This window comes from Mus musculus, chromosome 9, assembly GCF_000001635.26.
Source record: "Mus musculus strain C57BL/6J chromosome 9, GRCm38.p6 C57BL/6J".
NCBI classification, from domain to species: Eukaryota; Metazoa; Chordata; class Mammalia; order Rodentia; family Muridae; genus Mus; species Mus musculus.
In genome coordinates, this window is record NC_000075.6 from 37,293,006 (window position 1) to 37,311,818 (window position 18,813).

At 37.9% G+C, this 18,813-nt stretch overlaps 1 protein-coding gene across 13 annotated transcripts in view; it reads right to left on the minus strand.

Annotated features, from left to right (window-relative positions):
• The window catches only part of Ccdc15 (coiled-coil domain containing 15), an 82,757-nt gene that overhangs the window by 25,544 nt on the left and 38,400 nt on the right, over positions 1-18,813 (minus strand). For 6 of the 13 annotated variants that reach the window (XM_006510338.4, XM_017313387.2, XM_006510339.4 and 3 more), the window contains 4 exons: positions 18,313-18,423; positions 13,744-13,890; positions 11,305-11,400; positions 9,875-9,978 (listed from right to left, as the gene is read on the minus strand). In XM_006510338.4, the coding sequence (XP_006510401.1) occupies positions 9,875-9,978; positions 11,305-11,400; positions 13,744-13,890; positions 18,313-18,423 (458 nt within the window). Of the gene's footprint in view, positions 1-6,896; positions 7,965-9,874; positions 9,979-11,304; positions 11,401-13,743; positions 13,891-18,312; positions 18,424-18,813 lie in introns of those variants that run through there. The other 7 variants (XM_006510341.4, XM_030244389.1, XM_030244390.1 and 4 more) reach the window with 4 other exon arrangements.

An 18,813-nucleotide genomic window follows, 5' to 3' on the forward strand; every position in this document is an offset into this window, starting at 1 on the left:
CCCAATTCTGCTCTATAAAGATTCATCTTGATTAGCTTGACTGAATTGAGAACATATAGGCACTAGTAAAACATTCTTTAGTGTGCCTACAAGTGGGTGTGCCTACTAGTGGGTTTCCACAGACTATGGATGGAGCATGCCTTTAATCCCAGCACTTGGTAGGCAGAGGCAAGCAGATCTCTCAGTTCGAGGCAGCCTTATCTACAGATTGAGTTCCAGGACAGCCAGAATCACTGTCTCAAAAACAAAACAAAACCAACAACAACAAAACAAAGTTCTTTGGCAACAATGATAAAAAAAAAAAAAGACCAAGGAAGTGTGGGAGCACTCTCTTGTCCGGAATGACTTGCCCTCTCCTTGCTTACTACTCTGCTCTTGCAACTGTTCTTGCTCCGCCTTTGGACAAACTATTTTTGCTAGGTTTTATCACACACCTCTCTGGACTCATCCTTCTCTGTCTACCTTGCAAGCCCATCTCCTTAAAGCTCTAGTAGGCATTTTCCTTTTTTTCATGCTATTTTCATCCTCAATGGCTTAACCTATGGCTTCTGCTTCAGTTACCACTCACAGCCACAGCACTGTCATAGATTATGTCCATGGGATCCAAGTTTATGTATATGGCATTTTCACTGGATAGCTGACAGGCATTTTCTTAGAGAAAGAATTCATAGCTTTGGCCAGAATTCTCAGGATAAGAATTACCACCATATATTACTCTCAGAAAAGAACATAAAATCCAAAATGATAGTGCTACAAAGGTTGATAAACAACTGCTCTATAAACACGTTTCTATTCTCTAATGTCTTCAAAGCTTCTAATGCAAACATGCCCTTTACTGATATATAATAGAAACTAGAGGAAGTCAGAACAATGGTGTGACTGCTTTTACAACATCTATCTGGTAATAATAAAGGTATTCTCAAACCAATGTCAATTTTTCAACAAAAATGAGGTAAGAGTCTGACAGACTGAAAGTTGATCTATAAATTCAATATACTGGGTATCTCACAACTAAACAAGTAGATACTAATGTTTATACATCTGAAGTGTACATAATCATTATGAAACTATATAAATTAATATAAAATATTATCTTCTCATTGAGGAAACAACTCAAAAACTTTGTTTTTTGAGACCTGGTCTCCCTGGGCAGTGGTGGTGCACACTTTTAATCCCAGCACTTGGGAGGCAGAGACAGGAGGATTTCCGAGTTTGAGGCCAGCCTAGTCTACAGAGTGAGTTCCAGGACAGCCAGAGCTATACCGAGAAACCCTGTCTTGAAAAATCAAAATAAATAAATAAATAAGAAAGAAAGAAATCTCAGTTGACAGCCAGAGCTATACAGAGAAACCCTGTCTTGAAAAATCAAAATAAATAAATAAATAAATAAATAAGAAAGAAGTCTCAGTTGAGACCTGGTCTCATTAGGTAGCTTTGGCTGGCTTGGATCTTGCTATATAGAACAGGCTGGCCTTGAACTCACAGAGATTCACCTGCCCCTGCCTCCCTAATTCTAGGATTAAAGGTGTGTACCACTGTGCCCTATAAAAACTCTTCTCATCACTTAGTCCTCTTCCATAAAGTAAGGCCAAACACACCACTAATTCTTTACAAAGTGAAACTAAATGCATAGAACTGAAAATAGGGGTTATTTTTTGACTCCCTGGACTTACTTTCTGTGCAATTATGGAAATTTGCCAACACTAATAATATGCTCAAATAAAAGGAATTTGGTTTCTATGATAGAAAAACTGGCTTATTCTTCATTGAAAGAGATGTTCTACAGAAAAGTAGCTTCTCAAGGAAGTGTAAGTCTGCCTCTGACCCACAGGAGTAAATCCTAAAGGCTAGCCCAGCACAGTCTCAATCTCTGCTCACACAGCTTTCCTATGCAGCCCTTCCCACGACTCCCATTCCCTAGTTTTCAAAGTATTACTCCTTAGCAATTTATTTAGTAAGGGCTATGGATGTAGCTCAATTAGCAGGATATTTGCATAGCATAAACCCAGGGCTCAGTACTCAGCATGGCAGTTCACACCTGGAATCCCAGCACTCAGGAGATAGAGGCAACAGTCTGAGAGTTCAGGGAGTCCTCAGTTACATAGTGACTTCCAGACCAAGCTGGGCTATTATATAAGACCCATCTCTAATAATAACAATGACAATAACTGGAAGAAGAATTTAGCATTGCCAACTGAAATCTTTATGTGCCTCAAACTCATATGCCCTAGTCTAAATGTATCCTCTACCCACACTTCCTGGGAGCTGTGTTTAACAGTGCCTCATTCACTTTGTAGCATAAACCACAGGTCTAGGACTCATCCTTAATTCCTCCTCCTAAAATTGCCTTCTATTCTTTACCAACCTTGGTCTTGACACGTGTGACAAGCCATGTTAAAGATTTCTAAAATCAGGCGATGGCTCCAAATTTGGGATAAAGCCCCAGTTCTGCTACTTATTAAGTGTAATCTTACATCAAGCAGACTGCCTAACCTTTCTAGGGATCATTTTCTCATCTTTAAAATGAAAAGAATAAAGTCTACCTTATCAAGTTATTGAAATCTGCAAATTAGTTAATATCTCTAAAGTATTAGGTAACCTACCATAAAGGATAGCTGAATCAACTGAATACAGTAATCTGTGTAATATAACTGACTCACAACAAGGGTTTCATATATATTTTTAAATTAATTTTACTCTCTTGTCTTATTTCAAAAACCTCCTAGCTGTTAGTCTTATCTATTCCCACAATGCCTTTAACTGAGCTCCTAACTGTTCTCAGTATAAAGTCCAACTTCCTCCTGACACAGTAAGCTCTTTATGATCTTGTCTTTATGTTTGAAGGTTTACTTCATGCCATTTATTTAACTCTGATCACATCAGAAATATCATATTATCTCACAAATCACTGCTTTTGCAATGGTAGTCCTTTAACCTACAATTCCATCTTTATCTCATACAGTTCCTAGTAATTCAATATCTAGGCTTGAGAAGTTGTCCCTTTCTGCCACCCAGGCCCTCAATTTTGGTTTATAAACAGTTCTGTGCTCCCACATATTCTTTTCTTTTCTCTTCTCTTCTTCTCTTTTTTCTTCCTTCCTTCCTTCCTTTCTTTTTTTAAGATTTATTTTATGAATGTGAGTACATTGCCTCTCTCCTCAGACACACCAAAAGAGGGCATCAGATCCCATTACAGATGATTGTGAACTACCATGTGGTTGCTGGGAATTGAACTCAGAACATCTGGAAGAGCAGTCAATGCTCTTAACCTGTGAGCCTTCTCTCCAGCCCTTTTTATTTCTAATAACAGCAGCCACTAACAGCTATTGAAAATTTTGTGTCAAGTTCATTTAGATACTACCTTATTTTGGCCAACAATGCACCTTTACAGGATATATAATATGATCCTCATTTTATTTTTTTAAGATTTATTTTTTTAAGATTTATTTATTATATGTAAGTACACTGTAGCTATCTTCAGACACTCCAGAAAAGAGTGTCAGATCTCATTACAGATGTTTGTGAGCCACCATGTGGCTGCTGGGATTTGAACACAGGACGTCTGGAAGAGCAATCAGTACTCTTACCCACTTAGCCATCTCTCCAGCCCTATCCTCATTTTATAAGGAGGTAGGAAGCAGACCTGGGAGTGGATGCTTTATAACTCTTAATCCAAAGCACGATGATGATCTACTTATTTATCTGCTTCTGTTTTTCTCATCCAAATCTACTGTGTAGGTGTTTTGAAGACTGGTATTGTAGATTTCATTTCTCTTATCCCTAAATCTAAGACATCCATCAACAAATAGAAACACCATAAGCAGCTGCTAAGTTAATGAAAATCATATCATTTAATTCTCATAAGTGAGCAAAGAGAAGCAGTTATAAATTCATGCTTACAGAGCAGACCCATGATTATTTTAGAAAGTAGTTTTTGGCATCAAGTTAAAACACACAGCCTCCATCAAAGAATACATAAATTTACTTCTTCAGCAAGGAAAAAGCAAAAAATAATTTTAATTATATGTCAACAAGATGATTTTAAGTCTTCTGATGCCACCTGTAAAACAATCAGTAACTTTCATATTATTTTCTGAGGTCAAGAATATAACTCTAGGGGAATAAGATTATCTAGAAGAAGACAGTGACAAAAGCCTTAAGGCTTTGTTTTTAAAGGCCAATAGTCTTGCTAAATAAAAATTCCCCACTAATTATGCCATGTGTCCTAAGATTTAGGTTAGACATCAAACCTACAGGAGAGGCTATTAGTTTCAGTTAAACAAACTGTGCTAAATGTATTTCTGTTCTGTATTTAACCTATTGGACCCACAAAGGACTGAAAGATATCTTTACTGTTGATCAGACCATAATTATGGCTAAAAGATAAGACATAGTAAGATAACCCTGGCATATGTATTACTTCCTCAGAGCCAATATTCTTACTTAGATTCTAGTATTATTATTGAGAAAGATTATATAACCACAATTCTGAAGAACATTAAGAACACAGATTATCTGAGCTACGGATGCAGTAGTTAGTTGACTGCTTGCCTAAAATACACAAAGCTGCAGGTTCAATCAAAGCATGCCTGCAATTTAGAAACTCAGAGGTACAGTAGGAGGACTAGGGGTTCAAAGCCATCCTCAACTACATGCTTAGTTCAATATCAACCTCAGCTACATGAAACCCTACTTCAAAAAGAAAAAAAAATCATTAAGATATTAGAGCTCTACCAAAAACTACACTAGATAACAGCATAAGGATTTTTTTCCCCAGGACCCACCAACCTAACCCAACACACACACAATCTCTCTCTCTCTCTGTCTCCCCTCTTTTACACATTTTATCAAGTGTCTTTCAGACAACAGTATCATCAGTATTGTTACATACCTTGGAAGTAGAATATATACTTATATAAGAATAAAGATATACACAGAATAACAAACACTTCAAAGGAAGTCCAGTCTCACCAGTGGAGTGTCATAAAAACTTCCTGTGTCCTTGTACACTCTAATGTGAAAGAATTAGGATATTCAAATGAAGGGAAAATGCTCTTAAAGTCAACTAATAGGAGAAAAAAAAAAGGAAAAGAAATATAGAATCTGCCAAAGTATTATGGTTAAGCCTGTGACTGCAGCATTGAGGAGCAGTGACGGGAGAATCAGGAGGTCAAGGCTACATTTGCCTACCCTAAATATTGAAAAACAAACCAAACAAAATGAGATGATGGAGAGAGTGGTTAAGAGTAGGTATTACTCTTGTAGATCACTAGAGTTCATTCTCAGCACTCTCTTGTACCTCCAGCTCCAGGGAATCAAATAGCCTACTCTGGATTCACAGGCATGTGCTCTTGCACACAAATACATATACACAGAGACACACACCGACAGACAGATAGACAGACAGGCAGACAAACAGACACACACACACACACACACACACACACACACAGACACACATATACATACTTACAAATAAATCTTTAAAACAAAAACCAAAGAGGAGAAGGTAGTGAAGGAGAACTCACAAGGAGGAGGAGGACGGGGTAGGGGAGAGCAGGGAGGAGTGCAAAGGCAAAAGGCAGGAGAAGAAATAACATAGGGGTTTAGGATTTAGCTCAGTAAGCAAATGTGTGACTAGTAGGTACAAGGCTAGGCTCAGGGTCTGAACCACAGTATAACAATCAATCCATCAACCAAACGATCAATAAAGTTGGGCACAGTAGTACAAGCCTGTAGTTATAGAACTCAGGCAGGTGAAATTTGAGAGTAGTCTGAGTATACAGTGGGGTCCTGTCTCAAAAAGACAAGGCCCAGACAGCCCTAATGGAGCCCTCCGGCTCTGTGTGCCTGATTTGCCACCGGAATTGCCCTGTTTTCCAAGCCCCTTGGTGTCACTGGCCAAGACTCACTGCTACCATGTTCAACTCCCTATGCTCCCAAAACATATCCATTCATCAAAAACAGGACAGATGACAGTCTTCTTTAGGATGGGAATTTGGTCTGATTCTCCAGGGCCCAATTTCCTAAACTGTATGCCACTCTCTCATACAGGATTATACAACTTAATAGAGGGCTCATAAAGATTTTGGCGAAAGTGAAAAGTTTCTAAATACCTAACAATGAAAATTAAAAGTTACATCATGGCTTCCCTGTGGCATTAATTTTGAGCTTAGTGACACTTTTTACTGAGCATGCCATGCAATTAAGCAGTATCTGAACTACCTCAGCAGAGATTTGAGAATATTGTTATGTTACAAATTGCAGTGTTTTTCATAGAAATTCTCCTGCTCTTAAAACAAAGACTTTTTGTATGTTCCTACATCACTCCTCAAGATGAAATTATTATATCTTAAGATTGTATTAGCTGGAAAATTCCAAGTTAGTAACTCTTTAGATTGGATTGTGTTAGAAAATTTCATTTTTAACAACTATTGTTAAAAGTTGCTAACTAAAGTTCATTTAAAAAAAATGTTAAATACATTTTGGCTTGGGATTAGAAAATAATTTCTAGCAACATCTAACAAGGCCATGAACATACTTCAGCCATTTTGCACTACAAAGTTATTTGAAGTTAATTCTCAGCATTAATGATTATCAACTCAAAATATCAACTCTGAAAAATGTTGAAAAGCCTTTATGTCCTGAAGGTCAAATATTCAAGTCAATGTATAATTATTTATGTAAAACTAAGTGAGCACATCCATTTCATTAGTACACACATTTTCTCATCTTTAATACATGGCAAAAGGTTAGTTTTATGCTGTATATGTAATTATATAATGAAAGTAGATTTATGATTTGGCAGTAAATTTTCAGCTATATACTGCTTATAAAACTATATACCCAGGTTTGCATAAAAATAAGTACTGAGAATAAAGTTTAAGAAGCCTTACCTGAAATGATCCTTGCTCTACTTTCAGCAATATAATTAGCATTTTTCAGGTCTCCTTTTCTCCATCTGTCTGTCTTCTATTTATTAAACTTTGTGGCAGTTGACAAAGACTCTTTACTGTAATTTTTATTAAATGCCAGACACAAAAGTCCTCTACATATATTTCTCCATTTCATGTAATCATCATACTAGAAAATAGGTATTACACCATTTCAGAGGGCTGTGGAGAGAGCTTGGTAGGTAAAGTGCCTGTAAGCATCAGGGCCCATATAAAAGGCAGGCATGGTAACCCCAGCACGAAGGAATACAAAGATCCCTGGGGCTGTCCTAGCCAAAATATCAAACTCTAGGTTCAATGAAAGACTCTGTCTCAAAAATCAAGTGGAACGCTGTAGCAGGAATCACAGGGCTGCCTCTGGGCAATGCAACTGCAAAAGCATCTCCTCTGGGCGGGCCTAACTGAGGACTATCTGTGATGCCAGCATTCCTGCAGGAGGACCTAACTGAGGACTGTCTGTGATGCCAGCATTCCTGCAGGAGGACCTAACTGAGGACTGTCTGTGATGCCAGCATTCCTGCAGGAGGGCCTAACTGAGGACTGTCTGTGATGCCAGCATTCCTGCAGGAGGACCTAACTGAGGACTATCTGTGATGCCAGCATTCCTGCAGGAGGACCTAACTGAGGACTATCTGTGATGCCAGCATTCCTGCAGGAGGACCTAACTGAGGACTATCTGTGATGCCAGCATTCCTGCAGGAGGACCTAATTGAGGACTGCCTCGAGAGAGAGCAAGGATTGCTGGTGCAAATAATGCCAGCCAATCAGGAGCTGCTGTTTAGAACAGATACTTTCTTGGAACCAATGGGGCCCAGGTGGAGAGTATTAAAGGAGCTTGCAGCAATGCTCAGATGAGCTTACTGCAGCATTCTCACCTGCTCCTGGAGTCTGTGTTGTTGACTCTGTGCCAACTCACTTCCAACCCCCAAGAGCACATAGGATCCAGGGCCCAGGCAACAGAACATGACAGAGATAGACACCTGTCTCATCCACCTCTGACCTCTACATGTCCTACAAAAAAATTTAAAACCTAAGACCATATTTCATGGTGAGAAATTGTAAGCTTCTGTATTTAAGTCAGAAACAACCAAAAATTGTTCTTCAACCATTTTCTCTCAACAGTGTATTGGAAGTCTTAGCAGAGCAGACAAGAAAAGGTGCCTGAAGGTTGGACAGTATACTCACATACATTGAATAAATAAAGTTTTAAAAAATAAACAACAGATATGAATAGACACAGAACCCAAGAAGGTAAGCAGATGGCAAGTAAGCATGTGGGAAGACACTGCATGCCATAGGTCATCAGGGCGCTGAACGTTGACAGTGAGATATCACTCCTCTAATACATGTTTATTAGAATGTCCAGACCCCAAATCCTGACAACACCAAATGCTGACAAGGACATGAGCAACAGGAATTCTCACTGCTCATGGGAATGCAAAAGATGCCACTATGGAAGACACTATGGAAGTTTCTTACAAAGATAAAGCACACTTCATATTTACCCAAATGAGCCAACAATATATGTCCTTAGGAAAATTCACACAGCAGTTGTTACAGTAGCTTTATTCAAAAGTACCAAATTGTATAAGCATCTAAGATGACCTAAGCAGACAAAAGGATACTTAGAACAGTTATACATCAAGAAGATAGACTACTATTTAATGTTTTTAATTAAATATTTTTTAAAACAACTATTTGGCCAGTAAAATGCATCAACCAGTAAAAGTGTTTGCCACCAAGCTGGACAGCCTGAGTTTGATCCTTAGGATGCAAGAAAACTGACTCTCACAGGCTGTCTTCTGACCTCCACATGTGTGAGTACCTCCTACCCCCTTACCCACAATACATTTTAAAAAGAAACAACTAGGGGAACATGAAAAGGAAGTGCAAGAACTTTAAATGCATATCACTAGCCATAGGAAACTGACCTGAAAAGCTTATACACGCACTGGAGGAAGTGAAACCACAGAGCCAGAGGGGTGATGGTCTTAGAGGGAGGAAATGGCCAAGCACAGGTTTTCAGGACAATGGAGATAATTGTATATATGTGTGACACATTTCATTACTATATACTTGAATATGCAACACCAAAAAAAAAAAAGGAATTTTACAGCATGCCATCAACTCTGGGTACTAGTATGCTAATGTACACTCATCAAATGTAACAAACTGTACTAGTGGGAAAGCTGTACACTGTGGGAGGTTACTCTGTCACTCAATTTTAATATGAACTTAAAAACTGTTTTAAAAAATTAAGTTTGTAAAAAAAAAAAAAAAATCAAGGGGCTGGAGAGATGGCTCAATGGGTAAGAGCACTGGCTGCTCTTCCAGAGGTCCTGAATTCTATTCCCAGCAACCACATGGTGGCTCACAACCATCTGTAATGGGATCTGATGCCCACTTCTGGTGTGTCTGAAGACAGCTACAGATAAAATAAATACATACAGATAAAATAAAATAAATCTTTAAAAATAAATTTAAAAAATTAAAAAAACAAGCAAGACATGGTAGTGCACCTGCAATCCTAGCTCCTGGGACACAGAGGCAGGAAGATGACTACAGATATGAAGTTATCTTGGTATAGATAATGAGTACCTACAAAGTGAATGTGTCTCCCAAAAAAAAAGAAAAAGAAAAAGAAAGAAAGAAAAGAAAAGAAAAGAAAAGAAAGGAAAAGAAGAAAGACTACTGCATGACTATTGTTCCTCCTCCTCCTCCTTTTTTTTTTTTTCTTTTGAGGTAGTGAGTGGTGTAGTGGCTGAGGACTGAACCCAGCGCACCATGAATGTTAAACACATGTTTTACCACTGAGCTACACCATGAGCCCAAACATGGTGATTTCTAGCCTTTGGTGTTAGCAAGCATTCCATTACCCTAACTGGTTACTTCAGTCTCAGAATGAGAATCAAAGAACTTACTTTTCAATCCTCCTCTTTCGTTCCCTTTGTCTGTTCTGTTCTTTCACTTGTTCTCTCTCAATATCCATGAAAAGCCTCCTGTGTCTCAGATATTGCTTTTGACGCTAAAGGAAAGAAGTTAAAATTAGCCCATTCACACAACTTTGCAAGAAGGGTAATATTTTTATTCTAAACAGAAGAAAACTGTCAGATAACGAAGTTACATGTGATAAAACCATTAACTTCCTTCTAGATTGACAACAGGGCTGTTTTCAAGTACATAACTATTTTGCTAATAGACAAACCAGTAAAAGTGAAAGTTTAGTTTACCCTTAGTAAAAGCTGAAATAATTAATATGATCTGAACACACACACACACACACACACATGAGTGTGTATCAGATTGCTCTCAGTATAGTCCACTTGTCAATAATACCTAGGAAATTGTTATAATTGACACAATAAGGTAATACTACATTTACTCGGTACTCTCAAGCAGTATCATAAAAGCAGGGCCACAGAGAAAGGAAGGGAGGCGTTCTATAATAGAACAATAGCCCACTTAACTTGTAAAGACTAAAATCACATCACAAAAATATACTCCAAGCCAGCCAAACATGATAAGAGAAGTACAAAAGAGATGAAGTGTATCAGAGTATCATGCTCATAAACAGAATGAGCATAATAAAAGCAAGTGCTCCTACACTGTGCATGATCTGTTTATACCTTTGGATTAACGTATTCTCAATCAAGGACACAGGCTACTGAAAGAGATGACATATCTACACATACACTTTAGTAAAAAAATCTTAATCTTTACAGTAACTCTCATTATTGAAGATGCAGAAGAAGAATGTTTCCCATTTGACACTGGCACATGGCCAGCTAGGATTTAAACTGTTAGTTTAAACTACCTTTTCATTGAAGGGCCATGGAGCCATACATAAAAGTATTCCCTTACATAAGTTATAGTGGCAAATATGTACAGCTGGAATTTCACTTGAATCAAATCTTTGATTTCACACAAATGCAGCTTAAATCCCAAGAGAAGTTAAGCATATCATACTGACTTAACATCTTTGGAGTTTCTGATTTTTCTTTCCCATTTTTAAAAAATATTTATTCATTTTTGTATGTCCCAGCAAGCAACATGCATTTTGGGTTACTAAAATCTTTCATTTTTTCTTGTGCACGTTGGCAAAATGTTTTGCATGTATGTATGCCTCTGTAGCAAGTGCATGCAGTGCTTGCAAAGGCCAGAAGAAGGCATTAGGTCACCTGAGACTGGTGCTATTAGGTAGTTGAGGGGCTGGGAACTGAACTCAGCTTCTCTGGAAGGGCTCTTACCTGTTGAGCTATCTCTCCAGTCCCAGAATCTGTTGTTCTAATGAGTTAGACTAGTGAACTGCTTCCAACTTCACACAGAAGTCAGAAGCAGCACCATCACATACCTCTTTTTTATCTTCTTCTTGATCCACTCCAGACTGAAATGCCAGCAGAGCCTGCTGTTCAGTGCTCAGTCCCGACCGATACTCCTCATAGACCTGCTACGAAGTCCAATGACAAAATGTAACAAAACTGCCAAAAGCTCTGTGAATCTTCTCCATATGTCTGTCTGGTATGGCATGGAAGAAACTAGGGCTGATTACCTACTATATCTTCTAGAACAAGTCTTAATGTTAGTTGGTACACCTACCTGAGCATTTCATAAGCTAAGCAATAATTTTTTGAAGAAAAAAATTTACTTTAAAATTCCTTATTTTAAAAATTATTGGGCTGGTGAGATGGCTCAGTGGGTAAGAGCACTCGACTGCTCTTCCAAAGGTCCGGAGTTCAAATCCCAGCAACCACATGGTGGCTCACAACCATCCGTATCTTCTGGAGTGTCTGAAGACAGCTACAATGTACTTACATATAATAAATAAATAAATCTTTTTTAAAAAAATAAATAAATAAAAATTATTGATCTTCAGTACTAGAAGGAAGACTATGGAACCAGACCGCTCCAGGCAACAGAATCTTTTGGAGGTGATAAAAGTGTTCTCACACTGACTGAACTGGCTGCCATCCCTGTGAGTACTCACAAAATACTGACTGTACATTTGTACTCACTGTCATACTCATAAATTACATACTCATTCAAATCTGTATGGAACCCCAACAGTCACAGCACTCATGTGGTCCTTTGCAGACATGCAGAGACATGAAAGATTTTAGTAACAAAAGAATGCATGTTGCCAGCTGGGGCTGTTTCACCTCTCATAACGTAAACAAGCATCTTTTCTGCAGTCTACTTGGTGACAAATTTGATGTGCTTTTGTGCATTCTGTTGGTAATTTCTTTGGCAACATGACCCCCACACCACTGCAATTTTACTGCAGATATATTATCACTCCCAAGCATAGAAAGATTGTAGTGTGAATTTAATTTCTAGCACAAGAGACATGTACATGCACTGGGTAGGGGTTGTTATGTGCTTCACAGAGAAAAATACATGTGAGATAAATTTTATTCAGGTTTGAATTATGCTGCTGCTGGCTGAGATCAATGTTAAGGGATCAACCACATATATTTTCTTTTTGTGGTGATGGGGCTGAAACTCAGGGGCTTGTGCACATGAAGCAAACACTCTACTACTGGATTATAATCCCATCCAAACCATATAAATTAAATCAAGACCTTTACAAAGAAATATGTAAAACAAATATAAAATGTATATTAACTAAATGACTATAAAAAAAGCCATGGTACATATGGTCAAATGCTCTGGAAAAGGATGCCAGGACTACTCAGTGGGGAAAAGACAGTCTCTTTAACAAATAGTATTAGAGAAATGGTTATTCACATCCAAAATAATAAAGCTCAGCCCTTAGCATATACCATCTACAAAAATTAACTCAACATAAATCAGATCGAGATGTAAACAATATTAAAAAAAAACAAACCAATTCTAGTATATATGCCCAGAAGAGGGGAAAGCTATTTAACACCAGATTTGGCAATTTCCTGAATATGATACAAAAAATATAGGTAACATTAAAAAAACAAATGGGACTACATTAATACTTGCATACAAATGGACACTCTCAGAGTAAAAAGGTAACATAGAAAATGGAAGAAATTTTCAAATCAGGTATGCTTGGAATATGACATGCTCCCCCATGACACCTGGATGTTCATACACTGGTCCCCAGGTATTGGTGCCATTTTGGTAGGCTTTACAGCATTTAGGAGGTAGGGAGTAGTTGAAGGAAGCAGTTCATTGGAAATATGACAGTTAAGGTTATACTGGGTTCCCAGTCCCTTCGTCTCTTTCCATCTACCATGACTTGAATGTTCCCTTCACATATTGTTGCCACAATGATATTTTGCCCAAGTACCTAGGACCAAGAAACTATGGAGTTAACCTTTCAAAATCATGAATCAAAATAAATGTTTTCTCCTTTAAGTTGCTGTCCCAGAGATCAGAATTATTATAGATCCCTAAATAGGTAAGTTAAGTCACTCAAACACTGTAAGTCTGTTCTAGACTGAATGGGTTAACTTATGTCCTAACCACAGAGCAAATCTATTTTTCATTGTGTCTGTTTTGCTATGCTGTCTCTTATGACCCACTGCTATCAGCCTTGCCTAAACAGAAAAGTAAGGGAAAACATCCAAGAAAGCCACTGGCGGGATGACTTCCTACTACTCATCAGCATTAAGTTTACAGGAACCAGGAATCCCTGTTATTCCTATGGACAGCATCAAAATCATGTAACACAATCAATTACTACAAGAACTGTCAGGGTAGGGGTAGAGCCCCAAACTAGAACATTTGGCCAGCACGCATGAGACCCTAAGTTCCCATCATAAACACACAAAAAATTAATCATCAATCCAGTGCTCACCTGACTACAGCTAAATTTAGACTCCCAGAACCACCATGTAAACTTTCCAGCTTGTAACTTCTGACAAGATGGAACGTGGGTGTGAAAAGCCTTCCGTCTCACACTTGCTAGCTTGTAAACAAAGGTTTTTCTCCCATGGCTGTCACTCTAGTGATTGGATTCAGCAGCAGAAAGAGACATTTCAATGTTATATACCCATGTTTGTTAGAGCTTATTCATGAACAACCCAAGTGTCCATTAATGGATGAATAAAATATAACACACACACATACATATACACATTATTAAAGATTTTAAAATGAAAATACTGTACTATGCTATAGCATTATGCTAAATGAAGCAGGACAGTCACAAGAGGACAAATATTGTATGAAGCTAAGTCATGAGGTTCTTAAAGAATCAGACTCTGAGACTGGAAGCAGGATGGTGCAGCAGGAGAGAGTGGAGGGCTTTTGTGTAATTGGTATAGAGTTCCAGATATATAGGGCTAAAAAATGTTTGGAAACAGACGGTTCACAGGCTGTCTAACACTGTGAAGGTACTTACTGCCACTGGAGCATATATGTGAAAATGTTTAAAATGAACTGAGTGGTGGCTGATACTGTAATTCCAATATTCAGAGGCTGAGGTAAGATTTCATGCTCAAGGCTAATCTGGGCTATATATGCTATATATGAAGACTCTGTTTCAAGAATTCAAAAATATACTTTTATTATAAATAAAAATGATTTACATGGTAAATGTTGTTACATGTCTTAAATATTCATGTATTCTGGGACCACAGGATTTTCCAGGTACTCATCCATCAAGCACTGCACTACTATCCCCAGCCCTCTGTGTTTTTCTAGTGTTTAAACATTCCACAAGAATTTATCTGTGGATTACATGCACATATCCCAACATTTTGTTTTATAAAGTTTTCATCATATAAGAAACAAAGAATTACTTTTTCATATTTCATTAGTTCTTCCCCATATTCATTTTTAAGATTTTTTTCCTTTTAAGATTTGTGTATGGATAAAACTACGTCCCAGGCACTTGTGATAATGCCTGCATGTATTTCTGTTTGTCATAATCTGGGGTAGGGGGTGAGTTTGGAGCAGTGTCTGTCCTGCTTCTGGCTTCCAGTGCATAAATGAAAAGAAGTCATAGACATAAAAAGTTAGAAACATCTCCAAGAGGGTACACCTAAATGTTTATATATTTCTACTATACATAAAAATATAGTATCACAATTTAATAGTTGAGGTTTATAAAGCTGAATAGATATACAATGTCGTTATATAAAAATTATGTGATATACAACCCAATAAAAAATACATTTGAATGTACACATATATGCATGTATATGTAAACTAAGTGGTCTAGATTGATGAACTTTAAACTGTTGATAGTAGGTATATCTGGAGAAAAGAAAAGGCTGAGGAAATAGAGTATGGAAAGGCAATTTTGATCTTTATACTGTCTATACTTCTACATTTAAAATTTTGCATTGAAAAGTACTGAAATGAATCCTAACTGATCAATTTGGGAGTACTAAAATTAAATTGGCATCTATAAATAGCAGGTTCTGTCTGACTATACTGTGAAAGATAAATTGAAATGGAATAGAAAAGTCAAAGCCAAGAAGAAGTCAGTTTCTTAGATCAGACAAAGTGGAGGTAGGCACTGGGTGTCAATTAAAAGACCAGTTAAGGAATGGCAAAGGCCTGAGCTAAAAATGATGGCAACAAGAATAGAAAAGTTTAATATGAAACTGCCCCAATCTGCCTTATCAAGAGGATCTGAGGAGGCAAAATGACTTAAGGAATTTGCTGCACAAGCCTAGAGGTTTGAGGTTGATTCCTGGAACTCAAGGAACTGTAGAAGGAGACAGCCTACTATTCTAGTTTGGTTCTCCATTGCTGTGATGGATAAACACTAACCAAAAGCAATTTAGGAAAGGAAAGGGTTTATTTGGCGCACAGATTATGGCCCACCATTGAGGGAAGCTAAGGCAGGAACCTAAATCCAGAACTGAAGCAGAGGCCATGGAGGAATGTTGCTTTCATGGCTCCCCTCCCCTGGCTTGCTCAACTTCCTACCTTATATAACCCATGAGCACCTGCTACTCATGGCATCACTCACAGTCTGCAGAGCCCTCCTACATCAAATAGCAAATAAGAAGAGTCCCCTCATACATGCTCACAGGAATCTTCTATCTGATGGAAGCAATTCTTCAGCTGAGGTTCCCTCTTCTCAGGTGGGTACACGTGACAGTGAAGCTATGATGACTTGACTCTACCACACTGTCTCTGACCTCTAACACACACACTCCATGGAATGTGAAGTACATTACAACATGCCATAAGCACACAATAATAATAAAATTTTTCTAATTGAAAAGGGATCTAAAATCAAGGTGCAGAGGAGATATAAAAATAATCCCTAGGATTGTATTTTGTACAATTAAGTGGGTAAAGTAACTGCTCTGGAATGAGCACTCAGAATATCTTCAATTTGGAATACCTGTAAAATATAAGAATTGAGATAGTCACTTGGATTCCTAAATAGATTTCAAAATCATCAAAATAAAATATCTGGCAGCTGAAGTCACAGAGGTAAATGTTATGGCGATAGTAAGGAAGTGGTAGAGAGGGTGAGAGGGTGAGAGGAAGGGAGGAAGGGAGTAAGAAAGACACACAGAGAAACTGAGACTATTTAGCAATTTAAAAAATATAGCATACTAACAGAAAACAAATTCAATAAATATGAAGACCCAGAAAAAAGTGATCAAAATTTTAGGAATGAATTACAAAAAAAGGAAAAAGTTCAGGACCAAGCAGTTTCCTATTTCAATGCTGCAGAGGGTCAGCAGCATATCAGAAGTCAAGTATCCACTGATTTAACAAGAATGGATCTTGGAACCTTCTAAAGAGTATTCAAGGTCAAAGGTATTGGTGAGGACAGTAATCAGAATATAGGTAACTGAGAAATTGCCTATATGTCTAAGTCAGTGGATAATAAAAAGGAGCCAGTTATCATTATTTTTTAAAAAACTTGTTATGATCACTAAAATTATTTGCAGAACACGATTAGGTTAAAAAAATATGAGTATCATGCAGAATTATATATCTTCAAAACCACTGTCTATAGAACTCAAGAGGAGTCTTATTTTCATTTTGTGTCTGTGGTGCTGGGGAAAGAAGCAAGGACCTTGAGCACGCTAGGAAAGCTCTCCACCAATGGCCATATCTCTCTGGTCCAAAGTAGTTTTGGGTTGTTTGTTTGTTTGTTTAAATGGAAAACAATTGAGAACATCTATACAAGGGAAGTAGTTTAAGATACATGATATAAGATAATTAATAGCACAAGAGTCTACAAGAAAAAAAATGAATGTAGAATACATACTGAAAAAGAAACCACTCTCACTCTACTATAGTCAAAATAGGTAATATTGGCAAAAAAAATCAAATATCTATAACTAGTAATAGTAGTAATAGTTGTGAAAGCTTTGTCTTCCTTCCTTCCTTCCTTCCTTCCTTCCTTCCTTCCTTCCTTCCTTCCTTCCTTCTAGACAGGGTCTATGTAGAACAGGCTGGCTTCAAACTCTGAGAGATCCATCTGCCTCTGGCTCAAGTGCTCTGATTAAAGATGAATGCTACCATGCCCAGCTTTTGATTTTCTTTATGCAAAAAAATTCCTGATAAAGTAAACTAACGGAGGCTATAAAGACGTGTGTGGGCTTAGTTTCAGAGATAGCAGCCTAAAGTTACATGAATGTGTTGTTTCTGGGACCATGTTGTGGGACCATTGTAAGACATATCATCAAGGCAGGAGCACGCAGTAGACCAAAATGATATACTTCACATGGACAGGGATGAATGAAACAGGCAGAGGCCAGGAAAAAGGTACATTCTTCCAACACACACGCCTAGTGATTATCTTCTATACTAGTCCCCACCTCCTAAGAGACCATTTATGAGGTTGCTACCTTCATGATCCAATCACTTCTCAATAGCACCACCAGCTGGAGACCAAACCTTCAAATGAGCCTTTGGGGACATTTTAAACCTAAACTATAACAGACAGAAAGAACCAATAAAGGACCTCATCCCTCAAGTCCTTCAGATTATGTACATGACAATCTTGAAGAAGCGATGACAGAACATCCTAAGCCAACCTTGCAGGCCCAAAATCAAAGTCCCAGAGAGCAGCGATTCAGCAGAGGCTTCAGGCCACATCCTGTCATTCTGACTCTTTAAAGAGGACAAGAGGAAATGTGTTGATCTCTTTCAGGCACCCTAACACTACTAGTCACCTAGAGCCTTTTATTTTAAAATAATTCATAAAATCACCAATAGAAACAATAGAAAGGGTAGTAGAATTTTAGTAGATGAGTATAAGATCATAGCTTTGTGACATTTAACACTAGAGATCTTAATTCAATAGCCTCAAACTTTGGCCAAGGCTATCCTAAGAAGTTCTGGCACAAGCTCTAAAATAATCTTCACAGCAATGTGGTTTTTGTTTAGCCTCCCTGCTTACTACGATGTCTGCAACAGCCATATACTCTGTGGTCTGCCCTACCTGTTGCCTGCTGCACGTGTCTCTCCGTTGTCTGGGTGGAAGACATTCATGGCCACTGAGATACAAATCCTCTTGCCACCGTTCAGCTGTCCTAACAGAGGGCTGCTGGCTCTGAAACATACATCAGATTGTGTAAATGGGGACATAATAGTGAAAATGCTACAGACTTCTGACATAGCCCCAGGTAATCTAAATAAACCAGAATGTTCTGATCTATTATATAGCATAAAAGTAGAAATATTTCTTGTCACTATCAATCTTAGCACCATCTGTAAAACGATTATAAATTTTACCTATAAGACAAGGTATCAGTATCTATCGCCCAGGTTATTGTAAGAAGTCAGCAAGATAATGAATTCAAGGTTCTAAAATCGTTTTGGCTATTGTTAATACTTCATGAAGGTAGCTATCACTTTAAAATGTTATTAATGAAGAGAGCATTTTTCCCCACTGCTTACACCATCTGTACTAAACACTACTTGTGGGAAGCCACATGTGCCG